Genomic DNA, 20,065 nt, shown 5'->3' with positions numbered 1-20,065 from the left:
CATGTTTTGTTTCTTTGATTTTTAAATCAAAACCACTGATGAATACCACCTTGGTCATCTAACATCATCAATTTCTGAAAACGTTTTCATCATAAATGTTTGGCAGTTTGGACTTAAGATTTAAAATTTAATTCAGTAAACGTAAAGTATTATTTTGCTAGCATATGTTAGTAAACTTAAGTTGTTTTTAGTTGGAGTAGCATCAGATGAAAGTGACAATATTCCAGTCAAGATAAATTGCTTAATCAGTAAAAGTTTCTCCAATCTCTTTTATTTCTGAGGGTCACCAAGTAGCCTAAGAAATGCCTTTGGGTGCCACCAATAGGTGACTAAAGCAGTGAGCCACTAGGTAAGAAAGAAAAATGAAAAGAGAAAGCAAATATGAAAAAAGAAAAAAAGGAGTGGGAGAGAAGAAAAAATTGTGAGGTACAAGAACTGGAAATGAGTCATTAGCATCATTTTTTTATGGGTTTTTGTTTTCTGTTTTAACGTTTTATGTTTTACAATAACACAGTGAAGACAAAAAGTACACAATTATATCAAAGATCACATTGTAATAGTTTAGGGTGACCAAGAGTTTTGTTAATGTGTAAAAATAAAGTATCCAATGTGCATTTTCCTGTTGTCATGGAGTCCTTGAGAGCAAAAACAAATAAACTGTACCTCTGTCTATTCAATGGTTTGTGCAAAGCTATGTCTAAAATCTGAAAGATACATTATCAAGGTGGGAATTGTTGAGAACCACAGAGACCATTCATGGCTGAGAATATAAGGTGTTGTGCTTCAACTTGTTAAGTTCAAAGACCTACCATACTCCTGGGCTCCCCATGGTGTCAGGTCAGGGGCCACTCTCTAGGAACCCTCAAGGCTACCCTATCACCACCACTTTTTTTTTCTTTTCTTTTTTTTATTTTATTTTATTTTATTTTATTTTATTTTATTTTTGATTTAACTTTATTTTTTATTTTTTAAAATTTACATGCAAATTAGTTAGTATCTAGTGAAGCAATGATTTCAGTAGATTCCTTAATGCCCCTTACACATTTAGCCCATCCCCCCTCCCACAACCCCTCCAGCAACCCTCAGTTTGTTCTCCATATTTATGAGTCTCCTTTGTTTTGTCCCCCTCCCTGTTTTTATATTATTTTTGTTTCCCTTCCCTTATGTTCAACTGTTTTGTCTGTTAAAGTCCTCATATGAGTGAAGTTGTATGATTTTTGTCTTTCTCTGACCGACTAATTTCACTTAGCATAATACCCTCCAGTTCCATCCATGTAGTTGCAAATGGCAAGATTTCATTCTTTTTGATTGCTGAGTAATACTCCATTGTGTATATATATATATATATATATATATATATATATATATACCACATTTTCTTTATCCACTCATCCATCAGTGGACATTTGGGCTCTTTCCATACTTTGGCTATTGTCTATCACCACCACTCTTGATTAAACAAACAGGGGCAGAGAGAAACAGAAAAGGATCTTCTCTGGCTAGTGCAGAGGCCAGTAACATTCACAGAAGTTAAGAGTTGGATCCTGGGCCCTCACCATCTTGCAACGGCATCCCTTGGGAGGTCTCAGGGAGTCTCTGGAGCACACAGATCAGGCCAGCCTCATCCCTGGAGTTACATGCCTACTGTTACTTTAGTGGAAGTGCCTCATGGGAGTAGGCGGATCAGACAGAAATGGGGATAATCACAAAATTACCACTATATCCATTCTCATATGAGACTCAGACTGTCACATGGTCATAAACCAGCAAGGGAAGAGAGAAAGAGAGAGAGATTCACTGTAGTTATGCAAAGGTAGGGATCAGAGATAATTAACACCTAAATGAGACTGAAATTGTAATCATCAGATCAGAATCCCTGAACTGGGATGAATTTGTCAAAAAAGTACTGGTATACCATTGCATGGGTGATGGGGCTTTGAAATCTAAGAAATGATAACAATTATTTAATAAATAAAGCCACTGCTACATCAAGACTATTTAATCCATCCTACTGCATGTGTTACTTAACCCAGTGCTTAACCCATTACAATTTACTTCATTCCTTAACCGTGTGTGTGTGTGTGTATGTGTGTGTGTGTGTGTGTGTGTGTGTGTGTGTGTGTGTGTCTATGGCAAGAAAACTTTCAGCCCTTTGCCACATTCTAGAAAGAAAAAAGTCTTCTCACAGTAAGCTGGAGAACCTATGACAGCTCAACAGAGTGGGTCTGAAGAAGGCAAAACTTATGTTTGGAATTCTCCACCTCTCCATTCGTTACAAATCCCCCACCCCTGCCTTTTCTGAGGTCTCTCCTACCTTGCCTCAGGTATGGGGCCAAGTCCAGGCCCATAAATCTCATGAGATTTGTGACTCTGACTCCTGTAGAGGTGTTGGCTGAAAGGGATGTGATATTTGTCTTTAAATATTTGTCTTACAGACACAAGGAAGTACATTCTTCTTTTTTTATTATTAACATTTATTTATTTTTTGAGAGACAGAGAAGGACAGAGCACGAGCAGGGGAGGTGCAGAATCAGAAGCAGGCTCCAGGCTCTGAGCTGTCAGCACAGAGCCCGATGTAGGGCTCAAACCCACGAACCGTGAGATCGTGACCCAAGCTGAACTCGGTTGCTTAATCGACTGAGCCACCGAGGTGCCCCCAAGGAAGTACATTTTAATGGTGAAATCTCACTACCTGTGGCAGGCACCTTTCTCAAACACCTGAAATCAAACCATATTGCTAATTTACATGTTCTACCAACTTAGTACAGCTCAAATATTGAGGGCCCCTTATGTAGGGCACCGTGCAAACCTATTTATTATATTATTATTACACAGTCATTCTAATTTTGCTAAATACAGGGAACTGAGTGTTAGGAACTAATTTCCAATCTGATCAAATCTAGCAATATTGTGGGTGATGGGCATTGAGGACGGCACCTGTTGGGATGAGCACTGGGTGTTGTATGGAAACCAATTTGACAATAAATTATATTTAATAAAAAATCTAGCAATATCTAAGGCAATTAAAATAGGAACATGTGTATGTTCAAAACATTTAGTATAAAACTGTCTTAGTAAATAAATTAGGAGTGTATTTCTGCTCTATGTAAAACACAGTAAGAAACGTACTAAGAAGGCTTTATTTCTATATCCTATAAATTCTGGCACATGCATAAAAGTTATATTTGTATAAGCTTAAAGTAAGCTCATTTTTTACTTTGATCAAGAAGAGTAAAGAATTGAACTCATATAAGGGGTTCTCTCCTTTGAGACTGTACAATTGCTTATTTTCTGAATATATACATTTATTACCAGGAGGCTCCTATAGGTTTACACAATTTAGATTTCAAAATTTTTAAATTTAACTCTTAGCATTGTCTTAGAGTTATTCCATATCAAAAATGCATTTTGGGGTTGCCTGGCTGGCTCAATAGAGCATGTAACTCTTGACCCCAGGATCATGAATTCAAGCCCCATGTCGGGCATAGAGCTTACACCACACACACACAGAGCTAGAAAAATGCATTTTGCTGAATATATATTGGAAATAAAGACAAATGAAGTCATCATCCTACTATCTCCAACATAAAAAGGACTATTTTATAGAAATGTTTATTATAAAATAAAAGACACAGGAAATCACACATAACAAATATATGACTTAATTATTTTAAGATGAGCATCTTTATTTTTTTAATTTTTAATGTTTATTTATTTTTGAGAGATACAGAGTGTGAGTGGGGTGGGGCAGAGAGAGAGAGGGAAACACAGAATCTGAAGCAGGATCCAGGCTCCAAGCTGCCAGCACAGAGCCTGACGCAGGTCTTGAACTCATGAGCTGCAAGATCATGACCTGAGCCGAAGTCGGATGCTTAACCAACTGAGCCACCTAGGCGCCCCAAGATGAGCATTTTTATAATCACCACCCATATTAATAGAATTTCCAGCTGCTCCAAAGTTTCACAAGTTGCAATCTCAACCACCTTCTTCCCCACAAAAGTGACCACTCTCTATTTATAGTAGCCACTTCCTTGTAAAAAAAAAAAAAAAAAAAAAAAAAAAGATGATTCTGAAACTAGGTGGCTTAAAACACCTGTTTTATTATGCTCATAGATGTTGTAGGTCAGAAATTCAGATAAGGCACAGATGAATGCCCCGATTTGTAGTATTTGCTCACTTCTGTGGGGCAAATATTCCTACCATGACTAATTTCAAGCTACCCATGTGACATCACTGAATGTGGAGTTGGGAAAAGATACTAACAATTGGCTCTGCAAACTAGTGCAAATGGGCTACAGCATTCCAGTTTCTATTTCACAGTGTTTGAGCTGGGAAGACTCAGTGCCTGGAGGTGATTCAACCTCTTAAGGCTGACGTCATCTAGAAGCATCTTCCCTCATGTGTCTGGGGGTGGATCCTGTTTGTCAGCTGGGATCTGAAGCTCAGCTTGAACTGTCCACCAGAGGACCTATGTATGGCCTCTCCATGTGGCCTGGGTTTTCTCACAGCATGGCAGCCTCATAAAAATCATGTTTCTTACAAAGTAGTTCAGGGCTCCCAAAGTGAGTGTCCCCATGAGCAAGGAGGAAATGTCATTGTTTTTTATAACCTAGCCTCAGAAGTCATGCAGAGTCACTTCCATTGCCTTTTTTTTTTTTTTTTTTTTTTTTTTTGGTTACAGGTGCGTCACTAAGGCCAGTCCAGATTCAAAGGGAGGGCTCCCAAATGGGAGGAGTGTTTAAAATTTTGTAGGCATGCTTTAAAATCACCACACTTGCATTTCATTATAGCTTCATCACCTGAATGTCCTTTAGTGCTATAGTTGAGTCCTGCTCTCTTTTTTTTTTTTCACTTTCCAAATCTCCCCCATCCCTTTCTCTTCTTTACAATCTACCTGTTGAAGAACATGGGCCATTTGTCTTGCAAAGTTTCCTGCAATCTGAATTTTACTGGTTGAATATTCATATGCAGTTTGACACATTTCATTGCTTCTGCAAGTTGGCAGAATTCAGAGCTTACTCAGGCTCAGATTCAATTCTTTTAGCAAGGCTATTTGGGTGGTGTCACTTCCTTCCTCATGAGGCACATATGTCTATTTGCCTCTCTTTTGGAGATGTCTGTGGCTGTTGATGCTGCCTAGATCCCTAATTCATAGCAAGCTGAAAATCATAATAATCTACCCTATATCTTTTTCTTTTATTAGTTAGAATACTTCATGAAGAAATGATTCCTTTCACCTGCTATTTGGTTTCACGGTAGTATGGTCCATACCATACAGCAAGGACAATGATTGATTTTTCCCATTTATTTGTCAGTTATTAGGATATTGAATTGATTCCCTATCATCCTCTAATGGTGACCAGTAGATTGAAATATGTGTATATATATGTGTGTGTGCATAACCACATCATTACCTCATGGATTTTAACATATCTATGTGTTTCAATCCCTTGCAATTATCATATTCTCACATTTTCTTTCCTTGAGTACATTAAATACGTTGCTCCATTTTCTTCTGGAATAAAGCATTGCTGCCAAGAAGTCTAAGGATTATCTAATTCTTTTTCATTTAAAAATCACTTGCTCTTTTTGTCCAGATACCCAAGGAAATTTGCATTGTTTTTCCTTTAAAGTCCACTAGTTTTACAAGAACGTGTCTTAGTTTTGATAATTCTAAGTCAATTTTCTCAGGTGCAGTGTGTTCTCTCAGTGCATAGTTTCAAATACATATATATATTTTTTTTAATTTCAAGGAGGTTTTCTTAAAGCCTAGTTTGTAGTATTTGTTCTGTTTCCTAATCCCTGCCTCCTTTCCCCCCCACCCCCCCCAGGTACTCCTATTACCTGTATGCTGGATCTCCTTTGCTTATCTTCAATGTTTGCCACCTTATCTCTGATCTTTTTAAATTCCATCTTCATTGATTTTTAAAATCTTCCTCCTGGGGCGCCTGGGTGGCTCAGTCAGTTAAGCGTCCAACTCTTGATTTTGGCTCAGGTCATGATCTCAGAGTTCATGAGATCAGGCCATCACATGGGGCTCTGTGCTGACAGTGCAGAGCCTGCTTGGGATTCTCTCTCTCCCACTCTCTCTGCCCCTCCCCTGCTCACATGCATACATGCTATCATTGTCTCTTTCTCTCAAAATAAACACTTAAAAAATAAAATAAAATGTTCCTCCATTTCATCTTCCACTTCTCTTAATGTACTTACTGTAATCATATGTACTTACTTTTTTTTAAAATTTTTTTCAATATATGAAATTTATTGTCAAATTGGTTTCCATACAACACCCAGTGCTCATCCCAAAAGGTGCCCTCCTCAATACCCATCACCCACCCTCCCCACCCTCTCACCTCCCATCAACCCTCAGTTTGTTCTCAGTTTGTACTTACTAACTCTTGAGTGTATTTTAGTCTTCATTTCCAAAGTAATTTTTTTATTTCTAATTCATTCTGAGTTTGTTCATTTCATTTTGATTGTTTCTAACTCCAATTTATATGGTTCGTTCATGTCTCATATCATTTTCTTAGCATCTTTTAAGGGGGGTGCTTAAAAGTTGATCTTTCCTGTGGGTATATCTTTCTGGTCTGCTTTTATTGTGTATAGAAGTGCTATTCTGTTCTTATTCTCTTTTTCACTACAGTAGTCTTCTATAGGATTTGACTTCCTTACTTTCCTATTGTTTATTTTTATGTGAAATGGGTTTTCTTGAACTTTTTGAACAAAGCAGTTTCCAGGATAGCTTGTCTTGCTTCACAGAGAATCTTTTCTGTTTTCACAGTGTGGTCTTAAAATTTTTAAAGTCAGCTTACTTTTGGAGACTTTCTGGTCCTCCATTTTTTTCAGACCTTCTCTTCTCTTTGTCTCTATCTGGTTCACTTTTGTTTCCATGCCCAGCAGTTTGTCCTCAGTGTGGGTCCTTTCCTAAGGAAGTGCTGGTAGGTCAGTTTCAAGAGTTCCTACAGCTATATTGTTCCAATCTCTTCAGACCTTACCATGAGACCCCTGCACTCTCATGATGTTGGAGAGAACAAACACCCCTTCATTCTCAACTTGACTAGCTGGGCCTTCCAGTGAATACCTTTTAGCTATTTTGGAATTCTCCAGATGCCTCACTGATTCCCTTTGCTGATACCATAAAGATCTTGTGACTGCTATTGCTTTGTTCTCACTTACCTGCATACTGGAGATCATGAGAATATTGTTTCATTTAGATTGGTTGTAGATGTCATCCATGGGTTTGTTCTTGTTTTAGAGTTTCTTTGTCTTTTTTTATGTGGAGACCAAGCAATAACGCCGCTATCATTTCCCCCAGAATCTCCCCTCAAGAAACAGATTGTTTAAACCCCTTAATAGTCATCTTAAAGGCCCACATACCCAGGCAATGGGAGAGTTTTGTAGACATTATGCATAACCATGTCTTCCCTTTTTCCACTGCTACCACCATCACCTTCTTTTATCTGAACTATTCTAATAGTTGCCAGCTAGTCTCTCAGTTTCTACCATGCTGTACTCCCACAGCAATGGGAGTGATTATTTTTAAAATGTCAGCCAGAATTATGTCATTCTTAGCTTAAAATATTGCAAAAGGTTTTCTCAGCTTTCAGGCCCTATGAGATCTGGCCTGTTCTTTCTCTCTGACTTTCCTCTCCCAGTGGAGTAGGGATGCATCAGCTGCACTGGCCTCAAACATACCAGTCACCCTCTCACCTCAGGACATTTGCGCTGCTCTCCCCTCTGTCCCCAAGCTCTTCCTCCTGATTTCTACCTGGCTTACTCCTTCACTTCTTTGGTCACTCTCTGCTCAAGTGTCATCTTGCCCATGACCACACCTCACCTACCATCACAAACTAGAATTCTCATCCTCTTCCCATGTTTTATGGCTCTTATTACCACCAAACATACTATATATCCATTTTTGTATATATCTTTCTACTCATAATGCCATGAAAGTAGGACCTTTGTCTTCTTGGCGACCTGAATAGTTATTTTGTTTTGTTTTAGCACAAAGGTAGCACTCATACAAATTTGGTAACTGAATAAATATATAAAATTCCTAGCACCTAATAGGTATTCAAGAAATGTTAGCTTTTTTTTTTTTTTTTTCTCTTCATAGGGGAAAGGAAATGATCTGTAGGGAATACCACTATCCCCCATGATAGGACCAATCATGGAAACAGAGTCATAAAAATAGTACAAAAGAGTGGCATTAGAGTCAAAAGAAGGTTGTAGTCAAAGTATCAAGGAGGTCACGGCTGAATAGAAGCCTTAAGACTAGTGCTATGGACTGCACTGTATCCTCCCCAAATCCATATGTTGAAGCCCTGACCCCTACATGTGACTACATTTGGAGATAGGGCCTGTAGGAAGTAATTAAGCTTAATGAGATCATAAAGGGTGGAATTCTGATCCAACAGGATTAGTGCCCTTAAAAGAAGAGACACCAGAGTGCACATCCTCTCTCTCTTTCTTTCTTTTCCCCAGCTTGGGCATATGAAAACACAACCACTGTTGGCAAACAAGTCAAAGAACTCTTAGGAGAAACCCATCTTGTCTATGCCTTGATCTTGGACTTTCCACCCTCTAGAACCGTGAGAAATAAATTTCTGTTGTTTCAGCATACAGTCTGTAATATTTTATTATGGTGGCGCAAGCAGAACAATATAATTAGGTATCTGAAAATGTCATAAAATTTAGGGTTAGGTCAATAAAAAAATCTGGAAACCAAAAGTTTTTCTATTTTTCTATTGTAGGGTCACATATTAGAGTTGTAGTTTCTAAGAAAACCAATATGGCAAAACCCAAATCACAGAGTAAGTCACTGAACTTTAAAGAAAAACTCACATATTACTTGGAGAATATTCATTGGAAAAAAAAATCCACTCTCCCCCCCCCCCTTTTTTTCCTTCCAAGATTTTGTTAAATTTAAGTTAGTTAACATATGGCATAGTATTGGTTTCAGGGGCAGAATTTAGTGATTCATCACTTACATATAACACCTGGTGCTTATCACAAGTGCTCTCCTTAATTCCCATCAATTATTTAGCTCATTTCTCTACCCACCTCCCCTCCAGCAACCCTGTTTGTACTCTATATTTAAGAGTCTCTTATGGTTTGCCTCCCTCTCTGCTTTTATCTTATTTTGTTTTCCCTTTCCTTCCCATAAGTTCATCATTTGTTTCTTAAATTCCACATGAGTGAAATCATATGATATTTGTCTTTCTCTTACTGATTTATTTCGCTTAGCATAATACACGTTAGTTCCATCCACATCATGGCAAATAGCAAGATTTCATTCTTTTGATGGCTGAGTAATATTCTGTATTTTCATAATTTGGTTATTGTTGATAGTGCTGCTATAAAATTGAGGTGCATGTGCCCCCTTTGAATCAGTAATCTTGTATCTTTTGGATGAATGTCTGGTAGTACAATTGCTGGGTCACAGGGCAGTGATATTTTCAACTTTTTGAGGAACCTCCATACTGTTTTCCAGAATGGCTGTACCAGTTTGCTCTGGTTTTGAGATATAACTGACCTACGAGTTTAAAGCATATAGCATAATGTTTGACTTACATATATTGTGAAGTGATTACTGCATTAAGTTTAGGAGCATTTCATCATCTCATACAGACACAGTAAAGAGAAAGCAAAGAAAATTTTTTTTTCTTGTGATGGGAACTCATAGAATTTACTGTCTTAACAGATTTCTTATATATCATAGTTGTATTAACTATAGGCATCATGCTATACATTACATCCTTAGTACTTATTTATCTTGTAACTGGAAGTGTGCACCTTTTGACCACCTTTCTTCAATTCCCCTCCCCTATCCCTTGCCTTTGGTAACCCCAAATCTGATCTTTATTGCATGAGTTTGGTTTTTTTTTTTTAAATCCATTTACGGTAGAAAAATCAGACTATTCATAAAAATTTTTAAATGTGTATGCACAGTGTTAACACCCATAATAACCCAAAGAACTTAACATTTTAAAGTACAATTGTGGTTCCTGAGCAAATGAAATCATGTGTTACCCAAACAAACTAACAGGAAAAATCAGTAGTGTTCTAAATCCAGGATAAATTATTTTCAGAGAAAAAGCAAACTTCTGAATCTCAAATTTTTTTTAATGTTTCAATTAGCAACACTTGTCAGTATGATTATGATTCATATGGTCATACTGGAGCTTCCTTGTGACATTAGTTATAAAATGCTGGATTAGGGGTTTATTCTTCAGAGCAAAAGAAGGATCAACTCTCAACTAACAGATTCACCAAAGTGACACATCACTAGCCCCCCTCCACCAAAGGCTGCTTCAGTTCGGAAATATGTTTCGAGTTAGGAAATGCCCTGTGCTCGATATGCTTAAGTTCATCTGCTAATTGTTAACTGCAAAATTAACAGGCGGATTTTTTGTTCCTTTGCCTAATGAAGGCCCCACACTGCTAGTGCCTCACTCTTGCTGGGTTTTTGATCATTTATCTGCTCACTAGGTATCTTTACCTGTGAGGATGGGTGAGAAAAGAAAGGACGTTAACTTGTTTAATATCTTTTATCCACATTAAATTTTAATAAGGAGGGTCAAAGTTAATAAACTAAGTGGAGGAGTCTGGGTTGCCTGCCAATGTCATGTCAGTCCCTAGGCCCACGCTGGTCTCAACATCCCATGGAAATCAGCAGTCAGCTCAGCTTGGTAGGATATCCCAGTCTCAAAGCTTTGCGCAAAGACAACAGACGGGATGATGGAAGACAATCTTCCCAAACTGTAGGACCTTTAAGGGAGCTTTATCCAGACTGCGCTGGACGTTTAATCGTGGTCGCTGCTGGCAGCACTGGTCCACTTTTCCAGTGCGGTTCCTTCACATGCTGGACGCACAGTGTGACTGGCTGAGTCCGGGGCACCAGAATCCCTTTCCCCATGCCTGGGCTCCTCCCGACGACTTAAAACCACAATGCTCGCGCGAGCTGGGTGTCTAATGAGCCGCCGTCAAGGGAGCTGTGCCAGGAAACGAGAGAGCTCTGAGCCAAGGTCGCCGGCCCCTCCGGCTACAGCCATGACCCCCGCGGGCCGCCGTAGGTCCCTGTGGGCCCCAGTGAGCCCTGCGGGCCGCCGTAGGAGCGCCCTCCCCAGCTGTCCTCTCAAGATGGCTGCCGAGCCTCGCTCCCCCCGGCGCGCTCCCTGAAGGTCCCGGCAGCAGGCGGGCGGCGCGAGTCTTGCGTTCCGGGACCAGCGCGGCCTAGAGGCCGGGAGCGGCCGGCCGCCGACCCCGCGCGCACCGTCTCTCGGGGCGGGGCGCCGGGCCCCTTCCGGGGATGGGCCCAGGCGCCCGAGTCGACCCAACTCTGCCCCGGCTCCTCCCCGCTCGGGCGGGCGCTCCGCCGTGTCCCCGCCCGTCAGTCCGCCCGGGCCGGCTGGCCGCAGACGGGGCCTGGGCGGCCGCACGGGGAGCTCTGAGCCCGCGGGCGTCGGGAGGCGTCGGCGCTACCGCTGGCCCGCGGCGGGTCCCGGGTTGCGACCCGGCGGGGGCGAAAAGGCGGCGGCACCATGTTCTCCCTCAAGCCGCCCAGACCCACCTTCAGGTCTTACCTCCTGCCGCCGCCCCAGGTAAACAACCCCCTCCTCGAGAGCGCTCCTCTCCTTGGCGCTTCCGGGGAGCCGCCGGGGCCGACCCCCCCGGGAGGCTCCCCGGGTCTCCCTATCCCCAGCCGTGCGATTGCCAGAGCCCCGGCGCGGGGAAACGCACCTTCTCCGGAGCCCCCACTGGATCGGTGGAAACTTGTAAAACTTCGCCACAGCCTTTCTCTGCCCGGAGACCTGTGATCCGTAGTTTTGCCGTGTGTGGGGAGTGTTTGGAGTCGGACTTATTTAGCTCTTCGCCTGGCGATTGTCCGCGCGGTGGCCGCCAGCATGAGTGTGCATCGTTTGTGGGCACCTGGTGAAGAGGTTACCTGTCATAAATGTGAACACCTGGAAACGGCATCGGCCGTTTTCATATTTTTGTCAGGCTCCCCAATCGATACTGAACAGATCTTGAAAAGATCTGGTAGAACATGTGAAAGATTTTAAGGGGGCGGGAGCAATATGTGTCTGTTGCATGTGTCATCACTTAGAAAACAAAATTTGCTTTGGTATCTCACGGGGGAGGAAAAGTTTTGATCTTGATTTATTTTGCTAATGTATTTCAGACTGACGATAAGATTAATTCGGAACCGAAGATTAAAAAACTGGAACCGGTCCTTTTGCCAGGTAAACATCGGAGTTTCAGCGGACACTTGAGTAATGTGTTTTGGTCCAGGATTATTCTACCAACTAGTACCATGTGGTTAACTTGTTTCTTCTATTTCATTTTAAACTTTGTCCGGTTAAAAATCTAACGACGGAGGGCAGAAAAACTTGATGTTTGTCTTTGAAAATATAAGCACCCTAGGAAACTGTCAAGAATATCACTGTCTTCTTTCTTCCTTTCTTTGTCTCCTGAAATGGTCATTTTTTTAAGCAATCATTAATTGCTTAGGTAGGGAAAGTACTCTTTGCCCTTCTTGCCTGCAACTTCATGCATTAATGATTAATAGATCATCATTTTAATGGTATGAAAAGCAACTTTTATTATGTCTGGATCTCTATACCAATAACAAAGCTTAGTGAACTTTGAATTACTTACTTGGCAATTGTTTTTTTGAAGGTGTCAGCTGTGTTTGCAAATTTACTTGTTTCAGTTTAGAATGGGGTTTCCCAACAGAGGCACTGTTGACATTTTGGGCCTGAGTATTCTTTGTTATAGGGGCTGCCCTGTGCATTGTAGGGTGTGTATAACAGCATCCCTGGCCTTTGCCCACCAGATGCCAGCAGCACCCCCGCTCCTCCACCTCCTAGTTACAACAACCAAAACGTCTCCAGACGTTGCCAAAACTTATTTTTTTTTGTTTTTTGTTTTTTGCCTCTGGGAGCAAAATTTCCTCCCAGTGAAGAAGCACTGGTTTAAAGCAAAATTTACTTTAGAAGACCTAAGAGGTAGAGGTAGGAATTGTGGTAGATAGGAACTTAGTTTTAAAACATATAAAATATTTAATTGGTATTTTGAATTGTATAACAAGGTACAATAATTAGGAAAGTCAGTTGTTTAATGTGACTATTGAGGGAAGTACCCAGATACTTAGGGAAGCCTGTTTTAAGCCTGAAATCTGATCACATACCAATTTGTGTGGCTACCGTCAGCATTTAAGAATCTTACTCGTTACTTAATGCAAAATCTAATAAAATGATTGGAACTTTATGGGTAGTAATTGAGCAAATATGGAAACTTTAAATTTTGTGCTTTAAAATTTTAAGTGTTAGGTAGGAACAAACACATTAAAAACGTCAACCTCTTAAAAATTATAGATGCAAACTCTTAAAAATTGTTTTTAACTTTATTATGGGAGTTAGTTATAAATATTTTGCCTTTATTTTGTTAATGCTTTTTATCCTACCAGGGCGTACTAAATAATCCTTTGTACTTTTCCTTAGCATTAACAATAGAATTAATAAGTAACCTTTGCTCCCTGTGCGTGCTCTGTTTTGGCCTTAGTCACTCCAGGCATTTCAAAGTCAGCTGTGGGAAACAGTACTCATCTTGAATGAGTGCCTGTGAGCTATTGAACTTTGGCTTCCTTTACTTTGTCTGAATAGGCCCTGTTCTTCGGCCTTGATGTCCCTCTTCCGACATTATGATTTGACTCTAATCAACAACACGTCTTACATACAAATGATAGTGCTTGATTTTTTTAAGATTGAGTTTTATATTTAAAATAATGCTTATGAAAGTGTTACTAAGTATCAATGAGCTTGAAGGACTTCACACTGAAGGATTATGGTTCTGTAGAATTAGCTAAAACCTTACCTCTCTACTAAAAAGTCACAGTTTTCTGGGGAAGACATAAACTTATTTCCTGACTGTAAGTGGTTTACTTGTCCCAGAAAGGGCGGTTAAATCTGGATAGTCTGATTCGTGTTACATTTTCTTGCATTGGCTCTGGGTACACATATGTGATGGCTCTGGTACCCTGGGTTCTGTTTGCAGCTAACTTATTTCTTACAAAACATTTAGCCAATCCTAGATTAGTGCGTCTTTTGCCTACCTTCCTCACCCCTTCTGTTCTTACTTTCTCCTCTTGGCCTTCCCACCCACTTCCAGGGGTTTCTATCTGACCACCCTGTTGTGGTCTCTCTTTCTTGCTTTTCCTCTTGAGTGACATGTCTGACCACCACTAGAACCTCTGTTGCTCCTTCTTTGGCCTGCATCCTACTACTCCACCTGTGAAATCTGGGAAGGCAGTTGAAAAGTAACTGAGGCATTGGTGATCTAAAGACATGGGCTAGGTTAAGGCTTTTACTATAAGGGCTTAATAATATAGTTCTTGCCTTCGTTACAGTCAGCAACCAAGAGAAAACTTGGCCACGTCACCTGTGGCTTTACATAGGCACACAGAACAAGAAGGAATTGTTCAGATACAGTATTGCATGTTATGCTTGGGCATAGTGCCTTGGATTCAAGGATATCCTACTTTAGATGCCTGAAGTTTGAACTTTTATAAGCAGATGAAAATTAGACACAAAATCAGCTGTTTGTGTGCAGTTACTGTGTGCTCTGTTGGAACTTAAGGCTAAATTTAAAACGATCTTCATCTTTTGTTAAATGAAGAAAAGAGAAGACACTGGTCACTTAATTTAGATTGTGCTTTATGCTTTATGTTAGTAATTTTCAGTTTGCCTGGTTCATGAACTTCCTTGAGATGGAGGTTGTACTTAATTCAACTTTGTGGCTGTGTTGTCTATTGTAGTGCATTGAGATGTTGATTGAGTGAATGACTAAATGAAAGAACCCCTCAGGGGCACCTGGCTGGCTCAGTTGGTTCAGCCTTGTGACTCTTGAATTCAGCTAGGGTTATGATCTCACGGTTCCTGAGATCAAGCTCTGCATCGGGCTCCGTGCTGACAATGAGGAGCCTGGTTGGGATTCTGTCTCTCTCCCTCTCTCTCTGCCCCTCTGCTGCTCACATGCCACTCTTTCTCTCTCAAAATGAGTAAACTTCAGAAAAGAAAAAAAGAACCCCTTAGAACACCATCTTGAATGGTTACCATAGACATGCACACCCGCAGACAGACCAACTCTCAGATTCAGCAGTCAGAGGAAGACTTATTTTATGTCATGTGTCTCAGCTGTCTCCCAGAGCCACACTTCTTAAGAGAATTATTATCTAAGCCTGGAATTGAAATACAGTCCCTTATCAAAGCAGCTGGCTTTGTCTAGGCTTTCTCTTCATCTTCCAAGCATTATGGGAATCTTGGTCTTTTAATGATTGTATATGTATAAAATCACCGCAATCCTTTTGAAAATAGGGAGAGTTTGAATTTTTAAATGAATGTGTGTGTATCTGTGTTCCTGCATATATTTGTTAAGACCAAGTACTGTCAGACTATGGTCATATCTTTGGATAGCTGCTGGACTGGTGAGGCAGTTCACCGAGCATCTGAGTGTAGCTCAGTGCTAGATGGGGAAAGTGCTGGGAGTAGTGCGCCTGGATCACAGCAAGACCTGTGGACAAGGTGGAAGATTGTGACCTATATCACTGTCTTCCAAGGTCTGGCTGGCATCAGACCTGGATGAAGTTTTTACCAGCCCTTGGTCAAATTAAGAAAATGCAGCTTTTTTCCATAGAACTAAATTGATTTCTTTAAGTTTATTTTTGAGAGAGAGAGAACACAAGTGGGAGAGGGGCAGAGAGAGGAGACAGAGAATCCCAAGCAGGCTCTGCACTTCCACTGCAGAACCCAAAGCTGGACTCAAACTCACCAACCGTGAGATCATGACCTGAGCCAGTCAAGAGTTAGTCACTTAACCTACTGAGCCACCCAAGCGCTGCTGAGCTAAATTGATTTAAAGGATTGTCCTATGTTCTGGGATTTTGTCCTTCCAGCTTCTGGTGTAGATATATTCTGTTAAAGGATGGTGACAATAGCTGTGTTTTTAAAGGAGTTTTTAAATTAACAAAATAAAGAAGGTTAGGAATTCTGTGTTGGTTGCCTGAATTGTTTTCGTAGTATACCTAATTTGTGGAATCTGAATTTGATGAGGTTTTCATATCGTAGGTGCAAATTAATGAGCACTTACACAGAGATCATCATTAATCTTGTCTGCCCTGGGAGTCTTTTCACTGTCTTCTGAAAACTTCACCCTCTCTCTTTTGACACATTGGTCTTCCAAATCCCCACACAGCCTTGGGTTCTAGTGTCCCCAGCAAGGATAACAACCCATCCCAGACTGCAAGAATGGGCACAGTTCTGCCTCTGGGTATTTTCAGATTGGTACTAAGCAAAGAGATACTTTTTGGTAATTCTTAGACCAGTGATTGTAGTTCAGAAAACCTGCCCCAAAGAGTGAAATCACATGTTGGAGAGAGGCAGAGTCACACCACTGGGGGAGACTTCCAAAGGTGTTAAAGCTCCTCGGCTTCGTTTTCCTTGAAGTCCAGCTAACACAAAAGCCACAGAATTCTTTTTCCTTAGCTAGCTCCAGGCACATTTCTGACACTTCAGCTAAGATCCTTAACTAATATATAGTTTCCAGGTTATTCCTCATAAAGGCTGTTATCCAGGAAGCACCAGTTTATTATCTTCATGTGACAGATGAGAAAACTATAGTTGCACATGTTGTTACATATAAGTAACTTGCCCAGTATTGCACAGCTAGCAAGGGCAGAGCCAGAATTCTGAGCCCAACTCCCAGCCTGAGCCTTTAACCACTACGCAGCAGGGCCTGCCTGACCTCCCTGGTGACATTAGGGTAGATTTATGCTTTGGAACTGGAGGGAGGGCGGATTGGATGTCCACCTAGAAGTTCTCTAGTAAGGTGAAAAGAGCTCTGTCCTTGGCTGTGCCCTTTCCACAACAGTGACAGATTTTGACCTAACTTGAGCAACTTTGCGACTCAGCTGCCAGAAAATGGACCGTCTTGGGAGGCAGTGGACTTCCTGTCACTGGCTGTGCCAAAGCAGAGGCTGGTGGAATGCCAGCGGCTTTGTCATGAAGTTGTGAGATTTGTAATAAGTAGGCTTAATGGCCTTTTGTCTCTTCTAATTCTGCAACAGGATCTTTTTAAGGATCTGTGATGTGGGAGGGAGGATTTGAGGCTTGGAACACTGTGGCTAAGAGTAATGAGTTAATTGTTCAGGTATTGGATGCATGTTCCACACTGTTTGGCAGAGGAGTAAAAAACTAAAAAAGTTGGGGTCCTGTCGTGAGACAGTTTCTGTTTATTGGGGGAAATGCTTCAGGAGAGCAGAGGTTAAGAGAGCTCAGAGGAGGGTCACCTGAGTGAGATTTTTGGGGGGAGGGTGTCAGGAAATGACTTCTGCTCTGCACCTTGAGTGCCTGCTAAGCCTCAGCCACTGTGCTAAGGCTGTGTCTGCTCAGCTCTTTCCCCTTCCCATCTATAATGCCAACAGGGCTTTTCAGCATTGAGATTAACTGTTAGATCGATAATGAATGCACTCATTGTCTGAGTCTTTTGTAATCGGATCAGAAAAGCATACGACCATGGGCCATCTGGAAAATGAAAATAGCCTTTGTTGAGTAGATGTCTTGTTTATATATTTTTTTTACGCATTCACTGTTTAGACCTGTTTTATCTACTGTCTTGGTTTTCTGCCTCACTGTAGTTCTTATGTCTTCACTTGCATTGTAAATCCCTTAATGGTCCCCTTTCTCTTTCAAGTGTTTTATGTTTTGTGTTGTTTTTTATTTTTATTTTTTAGTTTGTTTATTTTGAGAGAGAGAGAGAGAGCATGTGTATGAGCTAGCACGAGCTGGGGAGGGGTAGAGAGAGAGAAAGAGAATCCCAAGCAGAGGCTCCACACTGCCAGCGCAGAGCCCGACTTAGAGCTCAGTCCCACAAACTGAGATCATGACCTGAGCCGGTATCAAGAGTCAGATGCTTATCCAGCTGAGCCACCCAGGTGCCCCTTTGTGTTGTTTTTTAATACCCTTTTGTAGATAGGCTTTAGAGATCTTTCTGTAGTATTTTAATTCATACCTATGTTACTTTTGAAAGCCCGGAAGGACTTATAACTCCATTTGGTGCAGTGTACCGTGTAACCATTGTGTTTGTCCCTCACCTATAGAGCCTTCAGGGCTGTTGTCCTTAGGCTGCTGCTGCGGTACCATAAGCCAGCATTTTGTTACTCGCTTCCTCACTTCTGACCACCAGTCTCTTTGTACCTTAGCTCCTGCTCAGAAACTCTTCGTGAACCTGCACAGGTAAAATCCTGCTTACCCAGGATAAAAATCCAAATTCTGTAACCTCTATAATTTGCTAACACTCCACCTTGCTGACCTCTGCACCGTTTCCCAGTGTTGATACTTGCTTCAGTCAGGCTGCTTCCTTTCTCCCTTCCAAATGCCTGTTTGTGTAGGCCTTTGTTACTATTTTATCACATGTTCTGTCTGTCTCAGTCCTCTTCTGCCTGCAAGATTTCCTTCTGGTTTCTTCCCAGAGTCTGTACTTCTAACTGTCCTTCAGCCCACATTGTGGGTGGCACCTGCTGGAGGTGCTGCTTGATTACATGCTTTTTTGTATTGTGTGACCTGCAAAATTGGACTCTTTAGTATCCACGAGGGCATCAGAGTTGCACATGTTGTTACATATAAGTAACAATGTGTTTGTCTTCTGTATAGTTTCAACCTCCATTAGTAATTTTTAGGCCACTTAAATTCCTGAATTTATCTATAGCTAAGGTTAACAACTGGTCCCACTTTGCTCATGACTGTCCTGTATTAGTGCTGAAAGTGCCGTATGCCGAGCCTCCCCTCAGTTCCAGACAGCCAGTCACCATATGTAAAGCCATATATTGAATTCTGCTTTGGCCTAAATACATTCTATAGGTTAATTAGGCACTCTACACAGTAAAGTTTTGTCTTAAACTATTTTCCAAGATAAAATGTATGAGAAAATTAAATTTTATTCATCAAAAATGGATTGATTTTCTAAATGTGTAAGGTATCGTGAAAGATAATATGAAATTCTTTGGTTCTCCAGAAGTTAAAAACTTAGCTATACCATTTTTGGAGATTTATTAATTTTATTTCCTTTCTTATTTATTTTTACACATGGAAGGGTCTTAAGAAAGCAAATTTTTTGATGATTTCTTGATTCCTTCCCAGGTGGTAGTAGAAACTCTTGACCTATCATCTTCTGATTTAGATAGCTTTTTCTGTGGTGCCTTCTGCTTACCCCACAGTGAAGCCAGTTTCCTACTTTGTCTTCTATGAGGCCTCCCTGTGGCTTCCCTTCAGTGGTGTGCTGGAAAGTGCTTGGTGGTGAAAACCCTCCCACCAGGGCTGATTGCAGGCTGTCAACTTGGGAGCACAGAGCTGGGGGTGGAGGGTGTGGGGGGAGGAAGAACTCGATGGTTCTCATGAGCCAGTGCAAGCCTTCCAGCACAGCACTGCTCTGCCGCCTGAGAAGCGCAGGAGCGCGGTTTCTGGGAAAACTTCATGGTCTCCTGGAGTTTTGAAGCTTTTGTTAGGTGTTTTTTTTCCTCACGGGTCACTAATTCAAGACACACCAAGGACAGTCCAGGACTCTTCTATTTATGTATCTGTGCTCTCTAGGAAAAGGCCATTTTGTATCTTTTTCTTTCTTGTTTGTAAGCTAGTGTTGTGGCCCACAGGACTGCAGTACATAGTAGCTTTAACAACTCCTACCCAGTGTTTCTTCTTTCTTACTAAGTATTAAGCAGAAAATTATTGTGAGAGCAGACAGCCGAGTTACATGACCCAACCATTTTAAAGACTGATTCCATGTGAATGAACATAATTTAGTGTCATCAAGTAAAACTCAATCCAGGTTAATTTGACACTTAATTATACGTTTATAATAATAAGACCCAAATAGAGCATCTCCCCAGAAGTGCCTTCCTTTTCTTCCCCTGCCCCATCCTGCCCTACTGCTCTTTCTCTCCCAAGGGCTTATTCCCATTTTCTGCTCTCAGAGCTGTGTGACACTTAAGTTTCCTTAAAAGACCATAGCA

At 41.1% G+C, this 20,065-nt stretch overlaps 1 protein-coding gene across 4 annotated transcripts in view; it reads left to right on the top strand.

The window, feature by feature from the left end:
• The first annotated feature begins 11,171 nt into the window (after positions 1–11,171).
• Positions 11,172–20,065, top strand: part of MTMR10 (myotubularin related protein 10) — a 55,229-nt gene continuing 46,335 nt past the window's right edge. The window contains exons 1-2 of one of the 4 annotated variants that reach the window (XM_030317549.1): positions 11,459–11,603; positions 12,185–12,245. In XM_030317549.1, the coding sequence (XP_030173409.1) occupies positions 11,544–11,603; positions 12,185–12,245 (121 nt within the window). In that variant the 5' untranslated portion in view covers positions 11,459–11,543. Of the gene's footprint in view, positions 11,604–12,184; positions 12,246–20,065 lie in introns of those variants that run through there. The other 3 variants (XM_030317546.1, XM_030317545.1, XM_030317547.1) reach the window with 3 other exon arrangements.

Source organism: Lynx canadensis, chromosome B3 (assembly GCF_007474595.2).
Source record: "Lynx canadensis isolate LIC74 chromosome B3, mLynCan4.pri.v2, whole genome shotgun sequence".
Taxonomy (NCBI): domain Eukaryota; kingdom Metazoa; phylum Chordata; class Mammalia; order Carnivora; family Felidae; genus Lynx; species Lynx canadensis.
This window is presented reverse-complemented; position numbering and strand designations above follow the sequence as displayed.